At 64.3% G+C, this 20,291-nt stretch overlaps 3 protein-coding genes across 4 annotated transcripts; 1 reads left to right on the top strand and 2 right to left on the bottom strand.

Moving 5' to 3' along the window:
• Positions 1–259: 259 nt before the first annotated feature.
• Positions 260–7,914, top strand: STRA6 (signaling receptor and transporter of retinol STRA6; the record flags this gene model as incomplete). The annotated part of the gene is made up of 17 exons (XM_084293296.1): positions 260–378; positions 1,644–1,722; positions 1,838–1,923; positions 2,057–2,196; positions 2,288–2,454; positions 2,571–2,696; positions 3,195–3,262; positions 3,444–3,520; positions 3,921–3,982; positions 4,211–4,391; positions 5,108–5,183; positions 5,269–5,402; positions 6,312–6,429; positions 6,581–6,682; positions 7,179–7,342; positions 7,522–7,659; positions 7,736–7,914. The coding sequence occupies 17 exons, from the start codon at positions 260–262 to the stop codon at positions 7,912–7,914; spliced, it is 2,016 nt and encodes a 671-aa protein (XP_084149422.1).
• Positions 7,915–9,842: 1,928 nt separating this feature from the next.
• Positions 9,843–13,311, bottom strand: ISLR (immunoglobulin superfamily containing leucine rich repeat). Of its 2 annotated transcripts, XR_014618737.1 has the most exons (3): positions 13,235–13,311; positions 10,555–12,205; positions 9,843–10,488 (listed from the first exon to the last, which is right to left on the bottom strand). XR_014618737.1 is itself a non-coding variant. In XM_084293103.1 (2 exons), the coding sequence occupies exon 2, from the start codon at positions 12,195–12,197 to the stop codon at positions 10,947–10,949; it is 1,251 nt and encodes a 416-aa protein (XP_084149229.1). In that variant the 5' UTR covers positions 12,198–12,205; positions 13,235–13,311; the 3' UTR covers positions 9,843–10,946. The 2 variants fall into 2 exon arrangements, 1 of the variants encoding a protein (XP_084149229.1); XM_084293103.1 differs by having other exon boundaries at positions 9,843–12,205.
• Positions 13,312–16,376: 3,065 nt separating this feature from the next.
• On the bottom strand, positions 16,377–18,470 carry ISLR2 (immunoglobulin superfamily containing leucine rich repeat 2; the record flags this gene model as incomplete). The annotated part of the gene is made up of 1 exon (XM_084293102.1): positions 16,377–18,470. One exon carries the CDS (start codon positions 18,468–18,470, stop codon positions 16,377–16,379), a length of 2,094 nt encoding a protein of 697 aa, XP_084149228.1.
• Between the last annotated feature and the right edge of the window lie 1,821 nt (positions 18,471–20,291).

Below are 20,291 nucleotides of genomic sequence, written 5' to 3'. Positions count from 1 at the left end.
CCGTGCCTCCAAATCCTGACCCTTGTGCTGGTTTCGCAGCCCTTCACGTAACCGCTGTGAAACAACCCAAACAAAGGCTCCCATTCTATCAGCGGGGCGGCAGCGGCCGCCCAAGGTGGGGATGGGGTGGGAGTGACCCGAGAAGATAAATCTCTTGGCTCCTTGCCTCCAGCCCTGCATTTCCAAGGGGACTCCCCCCTAAAAAAACCCACCCTTTTTCCCTCTGCCTCCCCCTTCCCCGTGCAGCAGGAGGACGTCAATGGCAGCCAACGGCTCCGGGGGGGCGCACGGCTCGCCGCTGGACGATGGCTTTGGGGACGACCTGGTTTCCGACTGGTACATCTACGAGACTGCAGAGCCGGCCGTGCCACAGGACAAGTAAGCAGCCGGTGGCAGTGCCATGCGTCCCCTCGACCCCGGGGGGTGCCAGCATCCTGCTCTGGCGAGCCCCAGACCTGCTGCTGGGGCCCCTCTCGCCCCAGCTGACGGACACAACTCATTGCGTGGGTGGTTCTGCCATCCCGGAGCACGGGGAGGGTTGGTAGGTGGTGTAAATCTGCAGGGGTGGTGGTTTCATAAAGCCTGCTCCCCATCTGTCCTGCTCCACTCTTCAGCTGAGCATCCTCCCCAGAGCCGTGGAGGCACAATTTACCTGAGGAGAGCCCCGAAGCGGGTGGCAGGGCCCCATCCTGGGTGTCCCAAGGCCATCCCTCAGCACCTATTGTCCCCTGTTGACTGAGCAAGGCTTTTACCCTGCTCGGCTGGCCGATATCTGATCCTGAGGACACCCGGCGGGACCAGCCCAGCCCTATCCAAAGGGTTGTTCCAGGTCCTTAATCTCCTGCTTTGTGAAACGCCCTTGGAGATTGCCTCGCCCAGCCCAGCTGAAGCTCTGGGGGTAAAACTGGATGGAAGAACCCCCCCCAGAACCCTTCGGGGTGTTTGCTCTTTCCTTCGTGTGTCCTCTTCCAGCTGTGGTGGTGAGGGGGAGGGAAGCAGTGCCCGGGGTTCTCCATCCGATTGCTGCACATCCCGTCCAGACCCCAAACGCTCAGGATTTAATTCTGAAGTCCTGGTGACACCAGAACTGTGCTGGAGCTGCCTCCCCTCCTCAATGCTGTGGGTGGGCGCCTGGGCCTCGGGAGCTGGGATATTTTGGGACAGCAGGAACTGTCTGGTCTACCCAAGGACAGCTGTTAGAGCAGAAAGGCAGAAGGCACCGAGCTCTGCTGGCGGCAGCCTGGCCTCAGGAACCTCCCCTGGCAGCCTGGCGATAGTGCTGGGCTGAAAAAGTCCTACAGGGGGCTTCGTGCCTCCCTGCTGGTCCCTGTTCGACCCCGACATCTGCATGGGGTCCTGGAGCTCATCCAGCCCCTGCAGGAGCAGCTCGGGCTGTTCCAGGATGCTGCCTCTTGAGCTCAGTCCTAAAATCCTAAATCCACCTCCCCAGGGTGACTTCAGCCCCAGCTACCAGGGGTTGCGTGGCCCTGCTCTTTGGAGCTTTGCTTCTGCAAAATGCCAGACCTAAATTGCTGCTGCCACCCCTGTGTGCGCAGAGCATCACCCCCACACCTTAACTTTTTACCTTTTCAGGACAAAATACAACCCCAGATCACTTTTAAAATTTGTTTTCCCCTCTCTAGCGCATTTCCCAGCACAATCCCAGACTGTGACCCCACCATCTCCCCCAGGCTGTACCACGCCTGCATGGCGCCCATCTCCGTAAGTACCCCCGAAGCCCATCACATTTGCTGCCCCCAGCCCCGTCTGCGTGCATCTTCCTCTAAAGGGCCCTCCTGCTTAGCTAAAAAAAACACCATTCCCCTTCTTCTGGCAGCTGGCCGTGCTGCTGGGCTTGTCCTTGCTGGTGAAACGCCGGCGTCTCCGCCGGGGCTGCTGGAACGGTGTCCCTGGGCTGCTCAGGTATCGTGTCCCCATGTCCCCGTCACCCTGCCCAGCTGGCACGGGACTACCCAGCCCTAGGGTGGTGGGGATGGGGTGCTGCAGCGTGGACCAAGGGGGTGCCAGGCTCATTTTGTGCCCCCCGGCCCCACAGCCCGGCCAACTTTCTGGAGGAGGAGGGCAACCGCGGGCTGGTGGCCGCGGTGTTTGGCATCCTCTTCTCATCCCTGTGCATCCTGGTGCTGGACCGTGACCCTCTGCCACTCGTCCCCAACTCGTCCCAGCACAGCCGGGGTAAGGCCAGCGCCGCAGGGGAGCCCCCGGGCGGGCTGTTCGCTCTGGGCCCTACTGAGAGCACGCGTCGCCTTCGTTCCCTCCGCTCTAGAGTACTGGAAGATCCTGGCTTTGCTCTACTACCCCGCCTTCTACTGCCCCTTGGCTGCCTGCGCCACGGTGGGGCACAGGGCCGGCTACCTCGTGGGCTGCCTGCTGTCCTGGTGCCACTGCGTGGTGCACATCTGGCAGAAGGTGGACTGCCCCCAGTCGCCGAAGGTATGCGCCCCACCACGGGGCAGGCTGCTGGGACCCGAGGTGGCCGTCCTGGCACCCTGGAGAGGTGGCACCGAGGTGTCCCCGGGCCAGTGTGTGACAGCGCCGCGTGTCCCCAGATATACAGGTACTACTCCACGCTCTCCTACGTCCCCATCATCCTCTGCCTCGTGGTCTTAAGCCTCTGGTACCCAGCCCTGCTGATCAGGAGCTTCACGGGGCACGAGGAGACCTTGGATAAGGAGGTAACGAAGATGCATGGGGTGACCGGGGGTGGTGGGAGCCCAGGGGAACCCCTCGATGACCTCGTGTGGTTTCAGGGCTGCTTCGTGGCTCTCCTGCCCCGCTACTGGGCTCTGAGCATTGGGTTGCTCCCAGTGCTCCCAGTTTGGCTCCCAGCAGCCTGGCGGCCCTCTGACGGCAGCGGGGCACACAGGGGTTGCGGCTCTGTTTATCTTGCTGGATTTGAAGAGGGGAAAATCCATCTTTGGAGTAAACTCCTTAGTACAAGAGGCTTACAGCATCAATGCGTCCCATTCAGGCCGGACTGGGGTCGCCTTGTTTTCCTGGCAGGCAGCAATAATCCCCAGTCCTTTTGGAAACGTCGGGCTTTGTTGGGTGAAGGAGAGGAGAAAACCTTCAGAACTGAGTCGCCGGCCCCAGCGTGGACTGAAATAACCCCGGGAGCTCATTTTGGGCTGCCCGGTGGGAACTGGGCAGCTTTTACAGCTGCTTTCCTTCAGGTTTCAGGGCAAGGCTACTACAAGAAGTACCTACGGGCTGTCCTGTCCAAGCGGCCGAGGAAGGGGAGGTAAGGGCAGCAGCTTCTCGCTGGGAGCCTGGGGACGGCACAGCCTCCTGACCCTGTTCAAAAAAAGAAAAGAAAAACCACATACATCATGCTCCTGCAGCTCTGCACGACCAGAGCGCAGCCCTGCCCGCAGTTTGGGGCCACCCAAGCCACGTTTGTCACCTTCTCCTTCCTCCTCCAGCCCCAGCAAGCTAGAAGAGAGCTTCCTGCGCCGGGTCCGGGCGTATCTGTGCTCCTACATCTATGCTCCCGAGGAAGGTGGGATGCGCTCTTTGCTGTAGCAGCCGCTCTGCAAACAGTCTGCCTCCCCCGGGGGACAGCAAATGCCTTCCTTGGCTCCGTCCCCAAAGCATCTGCGCCGCGGCAGCTGCCGCCCGGCGCCTCGGCTCGCACAAACTGTTGCAGGCTCGGGGTGGGGAGGAGGAGCTGGGGACCCCCAGGGGGCACGGGTGGGCTGGGCAGGGACGGAGCGGGGAGCCTGGGGCTCCCTGCTGCAGGGGCACGAGGTTTTGTGGGCCTGCAGGAAGAGCCATGGGAAGGAACCCATCCTCTAACGCCCTGCAGGCACGGGGGGCAGCCCGGGGGAAATCCCCACCTGAAGGGGGGGCTCGGGCTGGGCTGGGTGGCCCCCATTTACCCCTCTGCTTCTGCCTCGCAGGTTTCCAGCTCCCGCTGAAGCTCGTCCTGTCCCTAACCACCTCCGTCGTCGCTGTCTACCAGGTGACTGGGGTGGCCCAGCGGCACGCGGTGCCCCGTGGCCACGTCCTCGTGGGGCAAGGGACACGTTGCCACGCTCCCTCGGGGCACCGTGGCTTTGGGGCTGGTATTAGCGTGCCTCGAGGTATTACTCGAGCTGAGCCTTGCTACCCGGCCATGTGCTCGCGGGGCTCAGCCCGCCGTGAGGCTTTAGGCTAACCTGGTGGCTCACGTGGCACCGCTGCCCCGCAGGTGGCCCTGCTGCTCCTGGTGGCCTTCGTCCCCACCATCCAGATCGTGCGGGCGGGGATGACGAAGGACGTGGTGGTGCTGCTGGTGCAGTTCGGGCTGGTGCCCTCGGAGAACCCGGGCATGCCGGGTGACATGGAGAAGGAGCTCAGCACCGTCAAGCACTACCTGTGGTCGCTGGAAGGTGCGTGGCCACCTCCACGGGGGGTTTGGGGAGGGCTTCTGAATTTAGGGGGTCTCTAGCCCAAGCTGCACGTGGAAGCAGGTGGTGATGGAGCAGGTTATTGTGTTGAAGGAGCACGGGGACCACGAAGGAGGGGGCGCAGCCCAGCTGCCCCTGCCCCAGCCTGGGCTGTGCAGACGTGGAAGGCGGGTGCACGGACCTGGTGCCGTGCCAGGGCTCCCCGAGCAGCTGCTGCCTGCCAAAACCGCCGCGCTGCAGATGCTGCTCCTCGGGCAGGCTTTGATATGTGCTGGAATCGAGCAGATGGCCCCTCGTCCCCCCGCTGCCGAGCGGGCACCCGATAATTGAAAGCCCTGGGCAGGGGGCAGGGGGCTGGCAGGGTGCCTTCACCAGGGCTTTTTTGTGGCTTTCCGGAGTCACCGAGCCCCTCTCCTCCTCCCCACCTCTGCTTTCCTGACGTCCCCATCTCTCCTGGCAGATGCCCTGCTCCCGTCTTGCTTTCCCCTTGCTCCCCAGCTTCTGAGCATCCTGCCAGGCTCAGACACCCTTGCTCTCCGAGGGTGTCCTTGTATTGCCAAGAGGCTGAGGAGGGAAACTGAGGCACAGTGCCCTGCTGGGGGGACGCAGCACCATAACCTGACCCCACCTGATGCCCCCTGGGTGGTGCCTGAGACCCCTTTTGGGGTAACACTGCCCCCCCGGCTGCCTCCCTGCAGTGTGCTACGTGTGCTCGCTGGTGCTCTGCTGCCTGCTGACCATGGCCATGCTGCTGAGGACGCTGGTGATGCACAGGTAGGGCGCCGCGCTCCCCAAATCGCCCTCTTTGTGTCCTCATCCTCACCCCCACCGCCCAGCCCCGCTGCTCTCTGCCCTCCAGGAGCAACCTGAAGGCGCTGTACCAAGGGGCCGTGCTCGATGTCTTCTACAAAGCCCACATCCTCCGCCCTTCCCGACAAGCCATCGTCTGCTGGATGAGCTTCGCCAGCTTCCAGACGGCTTTTGCCTGCCTGGGTAAATGTTTTGGGGGGGCTGTGGGGCAGGAGGAGGTGGTGGAGCCCCATTTCCCACAGGTTACCCCATGTTTAAGCAGCCCCAACCCCCCCCCCCCTTTTTTTTTTTTTTTCCCCATTTTGCAAAGCTCCAGGGCTTTTGTTCGTGGTTCCCCCAACGCAATCTGTCCTTCGGCTGGGAGGGCCAGGCTGAGCACCAAATGGTGGGGAGAAACAGGGGGGGCTCGGGGAGTGGGGGGAGGGAGGGAGAGCCGTCCTGGCTCGCGCCCAAATATTTTGATCCGCGAAGCTGTCACGGCATCTCGCGCGAGGGGCTGTCTGTCTCCTCCAGTCCCAGGCACCGCGTCCCAACATCTGATATAGGGGTGGGCACGGGGTGTGAAATGGGGCAGAAACCCCATCCGTCCGCACCCAGCGTGGTTTGGGCACACCCCAAAACCTCTTTGGGGCTTGGGCGCACCCTGAAACCCCCAGGAGCATCCCTGGCTGGGCTGCCCACATCCTGCAGCAGTGCCACAAATGCGACTTGAGCTCGGAACCCAATTTCCAGGGCACGAAATCCCAGCGCTGGGGGTGCAGCACAGCCTCTCTCCTGCTCAGCACCGCTGCTCCCGGCGTGATCTCTGATTAGAAATCGCAGCTCGGGGCTGGTTTAGTGACGAGGCAGCCCCGGAGGCGGCTCCTCTCGGCGGGGGTGAGGCAGGGTGCGATGAGCAAGGCCGAACCCATCATTAGACCCCGCGCAGAGCATTGTGCGGGGAGCGGGGGAGGCAGGCGAGGAGCCTGCTTATTATGGGATTAAAATGACAGGCGTGCTCTGAAACGGGCGCGGGGCTGGAAGCAGGAACAAGGAGCACTTCTCCTTCCTCCCTCCCCCGTGACGCCTTCTTTCCCCGCGTCTCCCTCCCAGGGCTCCTCATCCAGCAAGTGATTTTCTTCATCTGCTCGGCTGCCTTCACCTTCCTCGTCGTCATCCCGCTGCAGTCGGGCACCAACACGCACCTCTTCAGGCTGGTGCGGAACATGTGGTGAGCACCCCGGGGGTGCCACAATGAGCTTTGTGGTGCTTGGATAAAGGGCTACCTTTTATTTTGCTGCCCCTCGGGCTCCTCCTGCTCGGCTGGAGGTGTCGGGAGCCTCGTTTCCCGGCCCCCAAGCTCCCCGTTCTCTCCCGGCCAGGCCCTTCTGGCTGACCCTGGTCGGTGCCGTCCTGGCGCAGAACCTGGCGGCTCACTCCCAGTTCCTGGAGCACCATCCCCTGCGCAAAGAGCTGACCAACAGGTAGGGGGGCCTGGGGTCTCCCGAGGCCCAGGGCGGCTGCTCTAGGGTTTGCACGCACCCCTTGTGGGGTTAGTTCAACCTCTGCAGGGCTCCTCCAGGGTCTTGAAGCAGCTTTGTGCTCACAGAAGGGGTTCTTTGGAGGTTATGGCTGGGGGCCGTGGCCAGCTTGCAGCCCTGATGGGATCTGGGCCCTGTTCCACCCCCATGGGAGCTGTGCCCCCCGCCCCGAGCCCCCAGCCTCGTGCTGTGACCCCTGCTGAAGCCTCTGAGGGGAAGCAGAGACCCTGCGTGTGCTGGAGGCCAACCTCAACAGCCTGGCAGCAGGAGGGCGTTCACACCTCTCCACGGGATGGAGACATCTCAAAAGGGGACAGGGCCTGCCAGGGAGGGAGGGAAGGCTGGGAGGCTTATTTTGGCAGGTTCTCCCCTTAGGGAAGGGCCGTGTTTCCCATCCCGGAGCGTTCTGCTCCTGATTTTCCTCCTCCTCCACCCACAGGCGAGCTCTCTACATCGTCACCTACCTGCTCTTCCCCATCAACGTCCTGGTGGGGGTCCTGGCGGGGGTCTGGAGGATGCTCATCTCCGCGCTCTACAACGCCGTGCACTTCTGCCAGCTGGACATCAGCCTGCTCAACCGCGGCGTGGAGACCTTCGACCCAGGTCCGGCACCACGGGGACCCTTCTCCCACCCCCGGGGAGCGCAGCGGGGGCTCCTCCATCACCCAGAGCCGCTGGGACCGGGGGTGGCTTCGTGTCCTTGTGCCCAGAGATGTGCTGGGGACGCGTTGCCGGGCAGTGCTGGCCCCTGACCCCTCTTTCCTTCGGGCTGCGTCCCCCAGGCTACCACGCGTACTGCCACTACCTGAAAACGGAGGTGAGCCAGTCGCACCCGCTGATGCGAGCCTTCTGCCTGCTGCTCCTCCAGCCGCCCAGGCCACGGGGCACCCCGCAGCCCCGAGCGGGGGACGTGGAGGAAGGTGGGTCCCCCGCTGCCCCCCAACCAGCCCCATCCCTGCCTGGGGGCCCCCTCCCCAACCCGCCGTCTCCTTCCAGGCATCCAGCTGATGCAGAGCACGAAGGCGCCGTCGGTCGGAGGCCGGCTGAGGCAGAGCCGGGCGCGCTGGTGGCTGGCTTACACCCTGCTCAACAACCCCTCGCTGCTGGCCTGCCGAAAAAACGCCCTCTGTGATCCCACGGCCAACGGTGCCCAGCTCAGCCCCCCCAAGCCCTGACCTCCCCCCGGAGAAGCCCCCTGCCTTGCTGTCCCTCCCGTCCCCTCCTCACCTCCCCGTGCCTCTCCTCCTGGGCTGGGAGGAGCTGGGCACCCCTGTCCCTCCCCAGCAGTGACAGCACTGCTTTTTAGCTCTAGGTCTGTTCAGAGGTGATGAGACAGCCAGGGCACGTGGGGCACTTCCCCGCCTGACGGGGGAGCAGAGGGGTTGATGGTCCAAGCTGAACCCTTCGGGCATCTCCAAAGCCCCTTAGGGGTCACTTCTGAGCCGAACCCACACCTCCTCCTCCCCATCTCGGGGCACAGAGTGACCACAAGGAGCCGCCCCCACCTCAGTGCCCTCTGCAGAAGGTCCCCACCACCCCTCCAAAGCTTCTCCCGTCCAGCTCTGAGCCTCTTTTCCTCAGTTTTGTGAAGGCTGAAACCCCTTGCTGCTCCCTTTGGGGCTGGAAGGTCGCAGAGCTTCTTGTTTGGGGCTCCCATCGCCCGGCGTGCTCTCCTCAGGCTGTTTCCCCCTCCTCTACCCCTCTGTCCTGCTCCAGGAGGATCCCCAAGGGAGGTGAGTGTCCCCCCAAGCTGGGAACAAGCCCCTGGAGCAGTCTGATGCCCCCCTCAGCCGTGCCGAGCTGGGGAAGGAGAATAAATCGTGTATCTCCTCACTGTGCTCGCTGTCTGCTGGCTCTCCGGGTCCTTCCCAAGGGTGAGGGGAGGGCAGAGCTGGGGACACATGGCCAGGAGGGCCACCAGGGCTGTCCCCGCTGTGTTGGCTGGGGTTACACGGAGCTGAGGCTTCGTGGTTAGGTTTTGTGGGGCTCAGCAGAACCAGATCTCTGTGCCCCTCTGTCTTAGGAATACCCAAAGCAGAGCAAGAGGCTTGCTCCTCAAAACAGCTGCGGCACAACCGAGGGGACGTGGGGACAGGGACGGCGTGGCCAGGAGATGTGCATCCCTGGAGCAGCCTCCGGACTCCCGGGGCTTTGAGGAAGGCTTTGGTAATCCCTGAAATCTTCCACAGCTCCAGGCCAGGGGTGGAGCAGGGTTTCTGCGTGTGTTTACGCAGCCTGCAGCTCCCCGGAGCTGTCTTGGCAGGGACTGAGGAGAGAGATGACAGGAGGTGGCTTCGTTCTCCTTTGTTTGTTTTCTTTTCAGTCCTTTGGCATAACCGGGGTGCCCTGGGGGTGTGCTGAGCTCTTCGTGGTGGTTTCTTGCCTCTGTGAGCTCCTGGCCTCGCACGCAGCCTCGGTACAGCTGTGGGTGCTGGGGTCTGGCTGTGTCCCCACGTGTCCCCAGGGCCACCATCCCCTCTAGGTGCCACCTGCCTGAGCCCCTGCGAGGTGGGTCAGGGAGCTGGGCTAGCTGAAAAAAGCAGAATTTGCCTTTATAAACACGAGGGACAGCAGTGGCACGCTGCCACGGGCCTGGAGGAGAGCAGAGAGGGGTGGTGGCAGCCCAGGCTGGCACCGTTTGGTGGCCTCCAGCCCTTGGCCACCTCAGGGACGTGGAGAGGGCCCGATTGGAGAAGTTGAGTCCTATGAAATGAAACCGAAACTCCCCGCCGAGCCCTTGTCCTCCCAGCACTGGGGTTGGAGTGGTGCTGTTGTTTGTTTTTTTATTGTCTGTAATGGGAAAAATCTGCGGCTGCTCGTTAGCATCAAAAGCCGGCGGCCGGGGGCTGCTCCCAGGCTGTGCTCCCTGTTCCAGCCGCCATAAAAGAACCCAAATCCGGGGCTGCAGAGCCTGCGCAGAGGCCTCGGGCTCTGGCACAGCTGCTTTTCAGCTGCTCGGCGTCCCTGCCTTCCCCTCCCTGCCCTGGCGGGCGATTTGGGGCACCCCATGAACCCGTTCTCCCTCCCAGGGCCACGGGGCTGGGTGGGCGCAGAGGCAGCAGGCAGGGACTGGCTTATAAAAGGCATTTATTGTGCTTGGTACTCGGCTGGCCATACAGCTTTGGTTATAGGGCTGCGGGAGGCTGCACAGCTCCCGCAGGCGAGCGCTTAGCAGAAGGCACGAGGAAGGACAGCCGTGGGGTGGGGAGGGGAGAGGGAGGTGCTCAGCGGGTCCCCGGCACCCTGGGGTGCTGGGCATGGTGTGTACATCCCGACAGGGCTGCTAGAGCACTTTCAGGGGAGTTTTCTTTTTCCTTTGGGTCTCTTTGGTCTCAGTTTCCCCCCTGCTTTCGAAGCCTTGGAGCCGGAGCAGCGCAGCCCGGTGGGTCCAGCCCAGCCGGCTGGTTTGGACCGTGGGCTTCAGCGGTGAAAGGGAGGGGGGAAAGCATCTGTGTCCCATCTGGGGGAGGCACAGAGAGGGGACAGGGCCTGATCCTGCCATGCAAGGAGGGCACGGGCACCTCGGGTGCTCCCTTCCCCAGCCAGGTTCCCGCAGGGGTGCAGGCAGTGGATGGCAATGCTTCTCCCCAAACGGCCTCATTCGCACCCTTGACCTGGCACAACGTGCCCCACACCTCTCCTACCATATTTATCCCGCTCAGAAGCACCTCACTGGCTCTGCCCCTAAAGCCACATGCTCTGTGGCCCAGGGACCCTGTACCACGGCTCCCTGCTTGCTCAGCCCAGCCCTACAGCCCCCGGTGCTCCACGGGAGGCTGGTGGTAGGAAGGGTGCTCCTGGCTGACACCCAGCACCTGGACGGGGTGGGGACGTGGCCTTTGCACCCCCTGCCCACCCCAGGGGCTGCGGTTGGGGGAGGGCTGGTGGGGAGGGGCTCTGAGGCTGGGGGGTTGCCCCCTGGGGGGTGGGCTTCACCCCTGCAGCCCCATTTTGGTCTCGGAGGGGAGCTGGTGGCAGACGTGGGTGCCTGGAAAGCAGCAGCATGGTGCTGAGCTGCCCCATGTCACATTTCCCCAGAGCTCATTTGAAGCTCTCAAGCCCCCATCGAGGAGGGGATGGCTCCAGGCTCCCTTGGACTCCCAGCCGCCCGCAGTTCCCAGAAGCTCAGCAAACGCGTGGCACTACGTGAAGATAAATGATACAGAAAGAGGGGGGAGCCCCCCGGGCACCGTTTCCTTCTCCCCCTTTACCAGCTCAGCGCGATGCCCAAAGCCAGCAGGAGGGTCCCCAGCCGGACACGGGGCACGGCACCTCCAGCCTTGCTCTTGGACTCCCTCGGCATGTGGTACACGATCACCAGCTTTTCCCCGGCCCCGGATGGATCCATTTCATCGCCCTTGTAGCAGCTCTGGCCCCCGAGCTGGCTGGCCTGGGGGTCATCCTGCAGCAGGTCTTCGGCTGGATTCTCTGACCCAGCCAAAGCCACATTGACCGAGACCTCCCGCGTGCCCACATCGTTGACGGCGAGGCAGGTGTAGATGCCCTCATCCTCCTTGCTGAACCTGGGGATGGCCATGGTGCCGTTCTTGAAGACCAAGAAGCGCTCCTGGCTCTGCTTGGCGTTCCCATCCCGCGCCACGGTGGGGCCGTTGATCTCGACGCCGCGGCTGGAGGTCTGGATCTTCCAGCGGATCTCCGGCGGGGGGCTGCCCGCCACGCTGCAGTGCAGCGTCAGGGTGAGGCCGTCGTACGTGACGGAGTTGTCCAGGTTGGAGAGGTAGGTGAGCTGCACGGACGGGGCGACGCAGTGGTGCTCGGGGATGTCCGTCACCGCCCGTCCCTTCAGCCTGCCCGGAGCCACGCACAGCGTGGCTCCCCCCTTGGTGATGGAGACGGAGGTGCTCTCGGTCCACCTCTTCAGCCAGAAGACCTTGCAGGAGCAGTTGAAGGGGTTGTTGAAGATCTGCAGCTGGGACAGGGAGGGCAGCTTGTCGAAGGTGCCCTCGGCCAGCGTGGTGAGCTGGTTGTCGTTCAGCCACAGCGAGCGCAGGTCCTTCAGGGTGTGGAAGGCATCCCGGGGCAGCCCAGCCAGCCGGTTGTTGTTCATCTTCAGGATCTGCAAGCCGCTGAGGTTGCGGAGGTCCTGCCAGGGGAAATCTGTAATCTTGTTGTGGCTCAGGTCCAGGTTCTTCAGCTGCGCCAGGAGCGCGAAAGCCCCCGGCTCCACGGCGCCGATCTGGTTGTAGCCCAGCCACAGCGACTGCACCTCGGGGACCTCGGCGAAGGCGCCCCGCCGCAGCCAGCCGATCCTGTTGGCCGACAGGGTGAGGATGGAGACGTTGGGGGACAGCCCCCGGGGCACCTCCAGCAGCTCCTTGTAGGCGCACTCGGCCAGCAGCCGCCCGTTCTTCTTGGCAGAGCAGGAGCAGGCGCTGGGGCAGGCCAGGCTACGCCCCAGCAGCGCGGCGATGCCCAGGCAGCACAGCAGCGGCCTCATCCTTCCTCCTGGGGATAGAGACAGGGGGCGTGAAGGGGGGGCCTGGCTCGCTGGGGCCAGTCGGGCTGGGGCTCTGCTGCTCCTCGCCAAGCGCTAACAGGAAACAGCCCTGCTCTGCTCTGCTCCGCGGCGGCTTGCCGGTGCGGTAGCGAGGAATGGGTGAAATATTCCCGAATCTGAGCAAGGTACGGCTGTGCTGAGAGCTTTCGGCTACCCCCGGGATCCCCAAACGCTTCCTCCCCGCACCAGCTCCTCACCAAGATGTCCCCCCCTGCCCCGGGACGCCGCTTCCTTATTCTGGGAATCCTGCATCCCTCCTGGGCTCGGACGCGACGTACAAGCTCCGGGTTCAGAGTTCACTCCATCTCTCCCTCTCCGGAGCACTTCAGCCCTTTTTCCAGCCCCCAGCCTCAGCCCTTCTCCCCCCAAAGCACCAGACTTTCGGGCTTCTCGGCACACATCCAGCCCTCAAACCAACCCCCGGCCTCCACGTTTTTTTCCATGGAGAGAAGAAAAACAGCTTCCCGACTGCTTTTTCTCAGCAGAGCGCGGGGTCCTGAGCTGCTGGAAGGTTTTACGACGCTTTCGGCTGCCAAGGGCAGAGCTAACTCCTCGCTCGCCTTGCCGGGGGCTGCGTGCAGGCTGCCCCCCCCTCGGGAAAGGTTACAGCCCGGCTCTGCGGGGAGCTGGCAGCGGGACCCCCTTTGTTTCCCCAGCCCTGGCACTTCCAGCGGGAGGGGAAAGGGGTTGGCGGCACCAAAACCCTGCGCAACAGCCCGGGGGGGGGGCGACTTGCAAAAACCGGGCTGGGGTGGCTGCAGCGGGGGCGGGTGGGGGGGTGGAAAGCGTCCGGGGGTTGGGGCCGGGTCCTGGATCCCTTTGGGGCGCTCCCGGCACCCCCCCACGTCCCTCCCCTACACCCGATGCTACGGGGCTGGCGCATACCAGAGCCGTGCACAACGCCCCCCCCCGTGCCTCCCCGGTCCCCCCGGCCCCCCAAATTCCCCCGGTCCCTCAAGCCCCCCCGGCCCCATCACCGGCCCCGTGGGCTTCCCGGGGACGGGGTCGCCCCTCGCTCTCCCTCCGCGGCTCCGGTGCTGGCGGCTGCGGCTCCCTCGGCCCCCCCCTCGGCTTCTCCTCCCCCTCCCGCTCCCCCGGGCCCTTTTGTTTTCCATGGCACCGACCCGCTCCAGCTCTCGCCTTCCCGAGGATCGCAGGGAAAAAAAAAAGTAAAAAAAAACAGAGAGAAAAAAACCGCAACCAGCCGGCCCCTCCTCCCCCCCGCAGCCCGGGCCCGTGTCCGTCCCCCCCTGCCCCATGCCGGGGGGGCTGTCCCGCAGCCGCCGGCCCCAGAGGGCTGAGGGTGCAAGAGCATCCCCTCCCCCGGGGTTAAAAACTAGAGGGAATGTGGTGCAAGATCTCAGGGGGTTGGGGGTGTCCCGGGACTTTTCCCTCCGCCCCTGCCCCAAAAAGATGGGCTGAGCACAGGGAGGCTCGGAGCTGCTGCTCGCGGCTCTTCCCCCCTTTTGTTGTGCTGTGGGATAAGAGATCCCCTCTTATAAGAGATCCTACTGTTGTGGGGCCAAGGGCACGGTGCCAGCGATGTCCCCTACCCGTCCACCCCCGTGGGCTGCGACGATGGGGCGAGGAGAGCGCCCGGTCGCGGTCACCCGTGGGCACGTCCCGCTCCACGCAGGGCCGGAGCAGAAGGGTTCACGCTTTAGGAGGGGGCAAGCCGCCCTGCTGTGCCCCCCCCCTTAACCCTTTCTGCCCAGCGCCAGCCTGGAGAAACGACCCCGGGACTTGGAGAGGGGGGAGCAGGATGCTGAGCCCCCTCCCCGCGCCCTAATTGTGCCCGTGGGCACCTGGCGCTAATTAGCGCCCTCCCGAAAAGGAGCGGGGGGGGGAGCAATCCAGCACCGGGAGGTGCTCATCACCGCCGGATCCCCTGCAGACACGCCGGGCGGGGACATCTATTACCCTCTAATTAAAGGGAGGCAGCAATGATTGTTCTTTTTTATTCCTTGCGTGTTCCTGGGCATGAAACTCAATTAAAGTGTATCCGCAGAAGGGGATTTGTCTGCGGTGACGGGGGGGGGGGAAGTGTTTTCGCACGTGTTTTTCAAAGCTGCAGCAAACACCTGGGCTGCCGTGGCGGAGCCTCGAGCCGGCAGGATTTGGGGGATGCGGGGGGGCGCCCCTCCGCCCGCCCCCCTCCTTGCTTTGTCCGCCTTCTCCCCGCTCCCTCCCCGTGCCGTAGGAGAAAGATGCGGAGCCAGGAGCTGAAATAGAAAGCCGTGCTCCGGAGGATGGAGAAGGGAGAGGCTGGGGGCGGCGGGATGGGCTGCGGATGGGGCTGGAGGGGTGGGCGCTCCGCCGGCATCGGGGCTGCGGGGTTAAGGGGTCGCCCCGCTATTCCCCCCCCCCCTCCATGTGCATCTCCCTGGTCTTTTTCGTACGGGCGAGGCTGGCTGCAAGCGGAGCTCCAGATAAGAAAAGCAATCAAAGGCGGCCTTAAATCTTCGCCCTGTAAGCGTGGGTTTAAATCACCCGTGGGGCGAGAGCCCCCATAAATCCGGGAGCGCTGGGCGCCGGGCTGCGCTCCTCTACCCGGTGCCGTGCCCTCCCCAGCGTGCGGGGGGAAAAACACGGGCTCTGTGGGCATCTGTGGATCCGCACATTTGTTGAGCGTGTGTGGTGGCGTGTGCCGAAATATAGAATGCCTGTAAAAATAACAGGAGAGCGTCCTGCGTGGTTCGGCTACCTATTTGTATGGAGGCTGCGTGTAGATGTGTGCACAGCGTTGTCTTTGCGTTTCGATGCGTTGTGCGCGTAGGGAGAGCTTTGCAATATTTTTCTGCACATTGATGCTTTGGGGTACGTTTATATGGTGCGCACAGACTGCCTGCACCCGGCGTGCGTGCGGGGGTAAGGTTATTTGTGGGGGTGCGCGGCACGGACGGATAAAGGAGCGTACGCGGCGGGGGTGTGTGTGTGTATATATGTATATATATATATATAGCGGGTGGATCTGCACACAGGGCGCCTGGGAATTGTAGCTACGTGCACGCAGGAATCTGTTCGCGCAGATACATTTTCACCCCTCCCCGGCTCCCCTCGGCCGAGTGGGGGGCACTGGGGGGGGGTCCCGGCTGCAGCCCCCCACCCGCTGACCAAGCACGGACGCGTTTCCACTTTCAATCCCTTTTATTGACTCTTTCACAGACAGAAGGGCGCAGAAAGGCACCCGCGGATCTCGCCAGCCCCGGGGGCTCCCTGGGGGGGGGCGGCAGCGGTCCCTCACCCCACCCCCCTCCTGGGGGGGAGGGGGGATAAGACCCCACGAGCGGCCCCCCGCCGGCAGCACGGGCGCGCCTACGGCACAGACACTTGCTACAACGCTACTCTACCCAACACACATCGAGGGGCACCGGGGAGGGGGGGCCGGGGGGCTTCTTGGGGGGGGCTGGGGGTGTCCCCCCCGCGGTCCCGGGGCCGGGGGGGGGGCTCGGAGCTGTCCGGAGCCGCCGGGTGCTGAACGGAGCCGCCCCGGGCATGCGGCGGGGTCGGCACCGGGGAGCCCCCGGAGGGAAGCGGGAGGAAACCGGGGGGGACGGGAGGCCTCCGGGGGGCTCTGGGGTGGACCGGGGGGGGCCGAGGGGACTGGGGAGAGGGGTGCGGAGCGGCGAGGACCCGCCGGGGCTGAGCCAACGCGCAGCGGAGCCGCTCCTCTCCGCGAAATGGTTTTGGGGGCTATCGGGCGTTTGCTTTCAGCCGGTTTTTTTTTTTTTTTTTGATTTTTTTTTTTCGCTTGTTCGTTTGTTTTTCGTTCTTTTCCTTCGAGGGGACACAAAATAAGGGGAAGGAGGGAGGCAGAGGCGGGAGGGGGCCGGGGAATCGTTGCGCTGCGGCGGCGAGGAGCGCCGAGCTGCAGCCAAACGAAATCGGGGGAGCGGCACCCTGCCCGCGGCCGGAGCCCCCGGCACCGAGCCCCTGCCCCAGGGAGCCACCGCCCGGCGGAGGAGGAAGAGGAAGAGGAAGGACACGCCACCAGCACCCAGGGTTTTCCCCTCTCTCCTCGCTCCTTCCTCGGAGGAGAAGCAGCGGGGCCGGGAGGGGTTGGGGAGGGGGATGCTGGGGGCGATGGGGACCCGGGAAGGGGAGGGGATGGGGGGGGACTCAGCGGGGGCGCTGCCGGTAATTCCCGTTGATCTCCTGGGAGATGGTGACGGCCTCGGCGCCCAGCGGCAGCTTGTCGCTGTACTCGGAGCGCACCTCGAACTCCTCGCCGTTGGCTTTGGATTGCGACTCCGCCATGGAGCTGGCGGCCACGCTCTCCTCCCGCTCCAGCTCCACGGCCCCTTCGGCCTCTCTCCTCCTCCTCCGCCTGCCTCCTTCGTCGTCATCGTCCTCCTCTTCATCCTCCTCCTCCGCGTCGCCTTCGCCCACCTCGCTGGGGTTGTAGTTCTTCTCGGACTCCAGGTAGGAGGCGCGGGGGTCAAAGTCGGCGGCCATGTGCTTCTCCATCTGGTCCGGGTTCTGGGCTTTCATGATCAGCTTGTAGGTCTTCCCGTGGTACTTGGAGAGCAGGTGGCACCAGGTGGCCCCCATCAGCGGCAGGGTGGCCAGCACCAGCAAGAAGATGCTCACGACCACGATGATGATGAGCGAGGGGATCTCCTTCTTGGTGGTGAAGACCACTTGGACTTGGCAGTCCTCGCCCAGGTAGGTGAGGCACACAGAGTAGTTGGTGCCGGGGTTCAAGCCCTGGAACCAGTACGAGTTCACCCCTTCCTCAATCTTGGACCACTGCACCAAGGCGTGGCCCTGGCTGCTCTCCTGGCACAGGTAGAGCATCCTGAGGTGGACCTTCTCGGGCTGCAGGTAGGTGGGTGTCAGCTGCACCCGGGCGTCGCGCTCCGACACGTCCAAGGCGATGACGCCCAGGTCGAAGGTGTGCTGCTTGAAGTCGCCGCTCTGGTTGAAGGCATGGTTGGAAATGTACCTGCTGGTCTGCGTGGAGCCACACTTCTTCTCAAAGGGAGGATGCTGGAAAGGGACTTGCCCGTCTCCCGTGGGCTCCATCCCAGCCGCCAAGGATGGTTGGCTCTGCCGGGTGGGGCTGAGGGGTTTGCTCCTCTCGTCTGGTGTAAGCACACTGTTCTTTGCTCCCTTGGCCCCCAGCTTCTTGTCACCCAGCTGTGCTTTGCCCCCTGCCGGGTCCCTCCCGGGCTGCAGCGGGTACTTCTGGCTGCCGGCCACGGCCACATTGACTGAGGTCTGGTTGCTCCCCATCTCGTTGCTGGCCAGGCAGGTGTAGGTGCCTTCCTCCCGCTTGCTCAGGTGAGGGATCACCAACGTGCCGTTCTTGAAGACCAAGAAGCGCTCGGGGTCCTGCTTGGGGAGGTCCTTCCCCGCGCTCTCCTTCGGGTTCCCGCTGAGCTCCAGCGTCTGGCTGGAGGTGCGGATCTTCCAGCTCACTTCGGGTGGCGGGGTGCCCGTCACGGCACAGTGCAGCGTCAGGGTGAAGCCGTCAAAGAGCTCCGTGGTGTCCAGGTTGGGGTGATAGGTGAGCTGCACGGACGGCGGGGTGCACTGCACGTCCGGGATCTTCCCCACCGGCACCCCTCGGAGCTGCTCTGGGAGGTTGCAAGTGATGGAGTCCTTCTCCGGGATGGAGATGAGCGTGCTGTCCATCCACTTCTTCAGCCACTGGAGCCTGCAGGAGCAGTCGAAGGGGTTGTTGTAGATCTGCAGGTGGGAGAGGGAGCTGAGCGAGTCGAAGATGCCCTCGGCCAGGGCGCTGAACTTGTTGTTGTTGATGCGCAGGGAGCGGAGGTCCTTGAGGGTGTGGAAAGCCCCCCGGGGCACCACGGCCATGTGGTTATTGTTCATCTTGAGCAGCTGGAGGGCGCTGAGGTTGTAGAGGTCCTGCCAGGGGAAGTCCACGATCTGGTTGTGGCTGATGTCGAGGTTTTTCAGCTGCACCAGGATGGCGAAGGTGCCGGGCTCGATGGCGCGGATCTCGTTGTGCGCCAGCCAGAGGGACGTCACCTGGGTCACCTCCACGAAGGAGCGCCGCTGCAGCGAGCTGATCTTGTTGGCCGACAGGCTGAGGGTGGTCACGTTGGAGGGCAGCCCGGTGGGCACCACCTGCAGCTCCTTGTAGGCGCAGTCGGCGAACTGGTGGGCGTACTTATCCACACAGGCGCAGGGCTCTGGGCACGCCCGGGCCATGCCCAGCAGGGCCACCAGCCACAGCGCCGGGGCCATCTCGCCCTGCCGAGGGACACAGGGGCTCGGTGGGCGCCCAGCCCGCTCCCCGTCGCCGCCGCCCCGGCCCCTGCCCCATTGTCTGTGCCCGGCCCCCCCTCGCAGCCTCCCCCCTCGCTCCTTCTCCTCCCAGCTTTCTGCTCCTTCTTCCCGCAAACCTCGTTTCCTTCCCCCTCTCTTTCTTTCTTTCCTTTTTTTTTTTTTTTTTTTTTTTGTAATTTCTGCCTTTTCTGTTATTCCTTTCTATTTTTTTCCTCTCCTTTCCCCCACCCTCCTCCTCTTCACTTTTCTCCCTCCCTTCTCCCTCTCCCCCTACTTTTCCCCCTCCCAATTCTCCCTCCTCCCCGCGTCCCCCTCCACCCCCCAGACCCCCCGCCGGCTTCTCCCCGTCCCCCCCCAGCCCCAAAGCCCGCACCTTACCCGCTCCTAAGTGCCGGTGAGCAAGGCGCAGCGCTTCTCCCCTCGGCTGCCGCTCCTCAGCATCCTCCTCCCCAGCCCCGGCCCCGTGGCACGGAGGCGCCCAGAGGCGGCGGTGAGGGGCGCGGCGGAGATTTTGGGGGGCGTGGGTTATGGGATGAGGATGGGGGGGATCTCGGGGGGGAGGGGGGTGGGACACACACCGCCCGCACCCCCGCACCTCGCCGGGCTTGAGCTGCGCACCGGAGCGGGGCCGGGCGGGCACTGGGGCTGCGGAGCCGAGAGAGGAGGGAGGAATTAGCATTTCTGCCAGCCTCCCCCTCCGCACGGCCGCCCCCTCCCTCCTCGCCACCCCTTTCCCATCCCACCACCCACCCACCGCCGCCTCGCCAGCCCCCAGAGCCCCTTCCCCGGGGGCGGCGAGCGGCGCCCCCCGAAAATCCCGCAAAGAAACGCGCAGAAACGCCCTCCCCGCCGAGCAGCGAGCCGAGCCCCCCCCACAACCCAACCGCACACGGAGGCAGCCGGGATGCGGACCCCCACCCCCGGCTCCCCCCTTTGCCGTCGGGGTCCCCCCCTCCCAGCCCCCCCCGTCGGGACACGGCACGGAGCGGGGGCGCCTCGGCCCTTCGGGGACCGCTCCTGCACGGGCTCCGGTGCTGGGGGGCCGGGGGGGATTTTCCCATCCCGGCAGCCCCCCCAAGGGGCTGCCAGCCCCCCTAGCCCGTCCCATGGCGGACGGTTCCCTCCTGCAGCCGGGCAAGTGGGTGGGGAGAGCGTGAAACCTGCAGGTGGGCAGCTCCCCCCCGACGTGGGGGTCTCTTCTCCCGGCCCTGCCCCTCCGTGAGAAACACGATAAATAATTGATTTTGTTAGTGGGATCGATTCCTGCCTCCCTCCATCCCTCCCTCCATCCTCCATCCCTCCCTCTCCGCCTCTCCAGGAGCTCTGCTGGGGGTTCCTGGTCCCGGATGGCTCAGTCCAGTCCTCCCAGTGCCCCCTGGTTCTTGGGGTCCAGGCTGCCCCTCTGTAGGGTCTTGCCACCCGCCCAGCTTGCTCACAAGCAAAATCCCAGTCCTCTCTCCCTTGAGCTCAGCACCGTGGGTCTGCCGAAGCCATGGGGATGGGGATGTTCCCCTGGGGGGAGCAGAGGCGGTGGATGGAGGGGCAGAGGGGGACCAAGCCTGACCCTCAGGCACCGCTGCTCTCACAGGGTTCCAGACCCCCAAAGTGCCCAGCCCCATGTGTCCCATCACGGCAGTCTTGCCTCAGTCCCATCGACACCCCACCTAGCTTCGCTGGAAGAGATGCTCCCCACTACTCGTTTTCCTTACTGCTACGCAGGAGGACCCCAAAATCTGCTTTCAGAAAGAGAAACGCAGCTTGTGCCATACGCACGGCGGC

Source organism: Netta rufina (assembly GCF_964035555.1).
Source record: "Netta rufina genome assembly, chromosome: 11".
In the NCBI taxonomy this organism is placed as follows: Eukaryota; Metazoa; Chordata; class Aves; order Anseriformes; family Anatidae; genus Netta; species Netta rufina.
The sequence above is the reverse complement of the archived record's forward strand: the minus strand, read 5'-3'. Positions and strand labels throughout refer to the sequence as shown.

Coding starts and splice junctions, on each gene's coding strand:
- ISLR (XM_084293103.1), bottom strand. CDS start 12,197: ATGAGGCCGCTGCTGTGCTGCCTGGGCATCGCCGCGCTGCTGGGGCGT.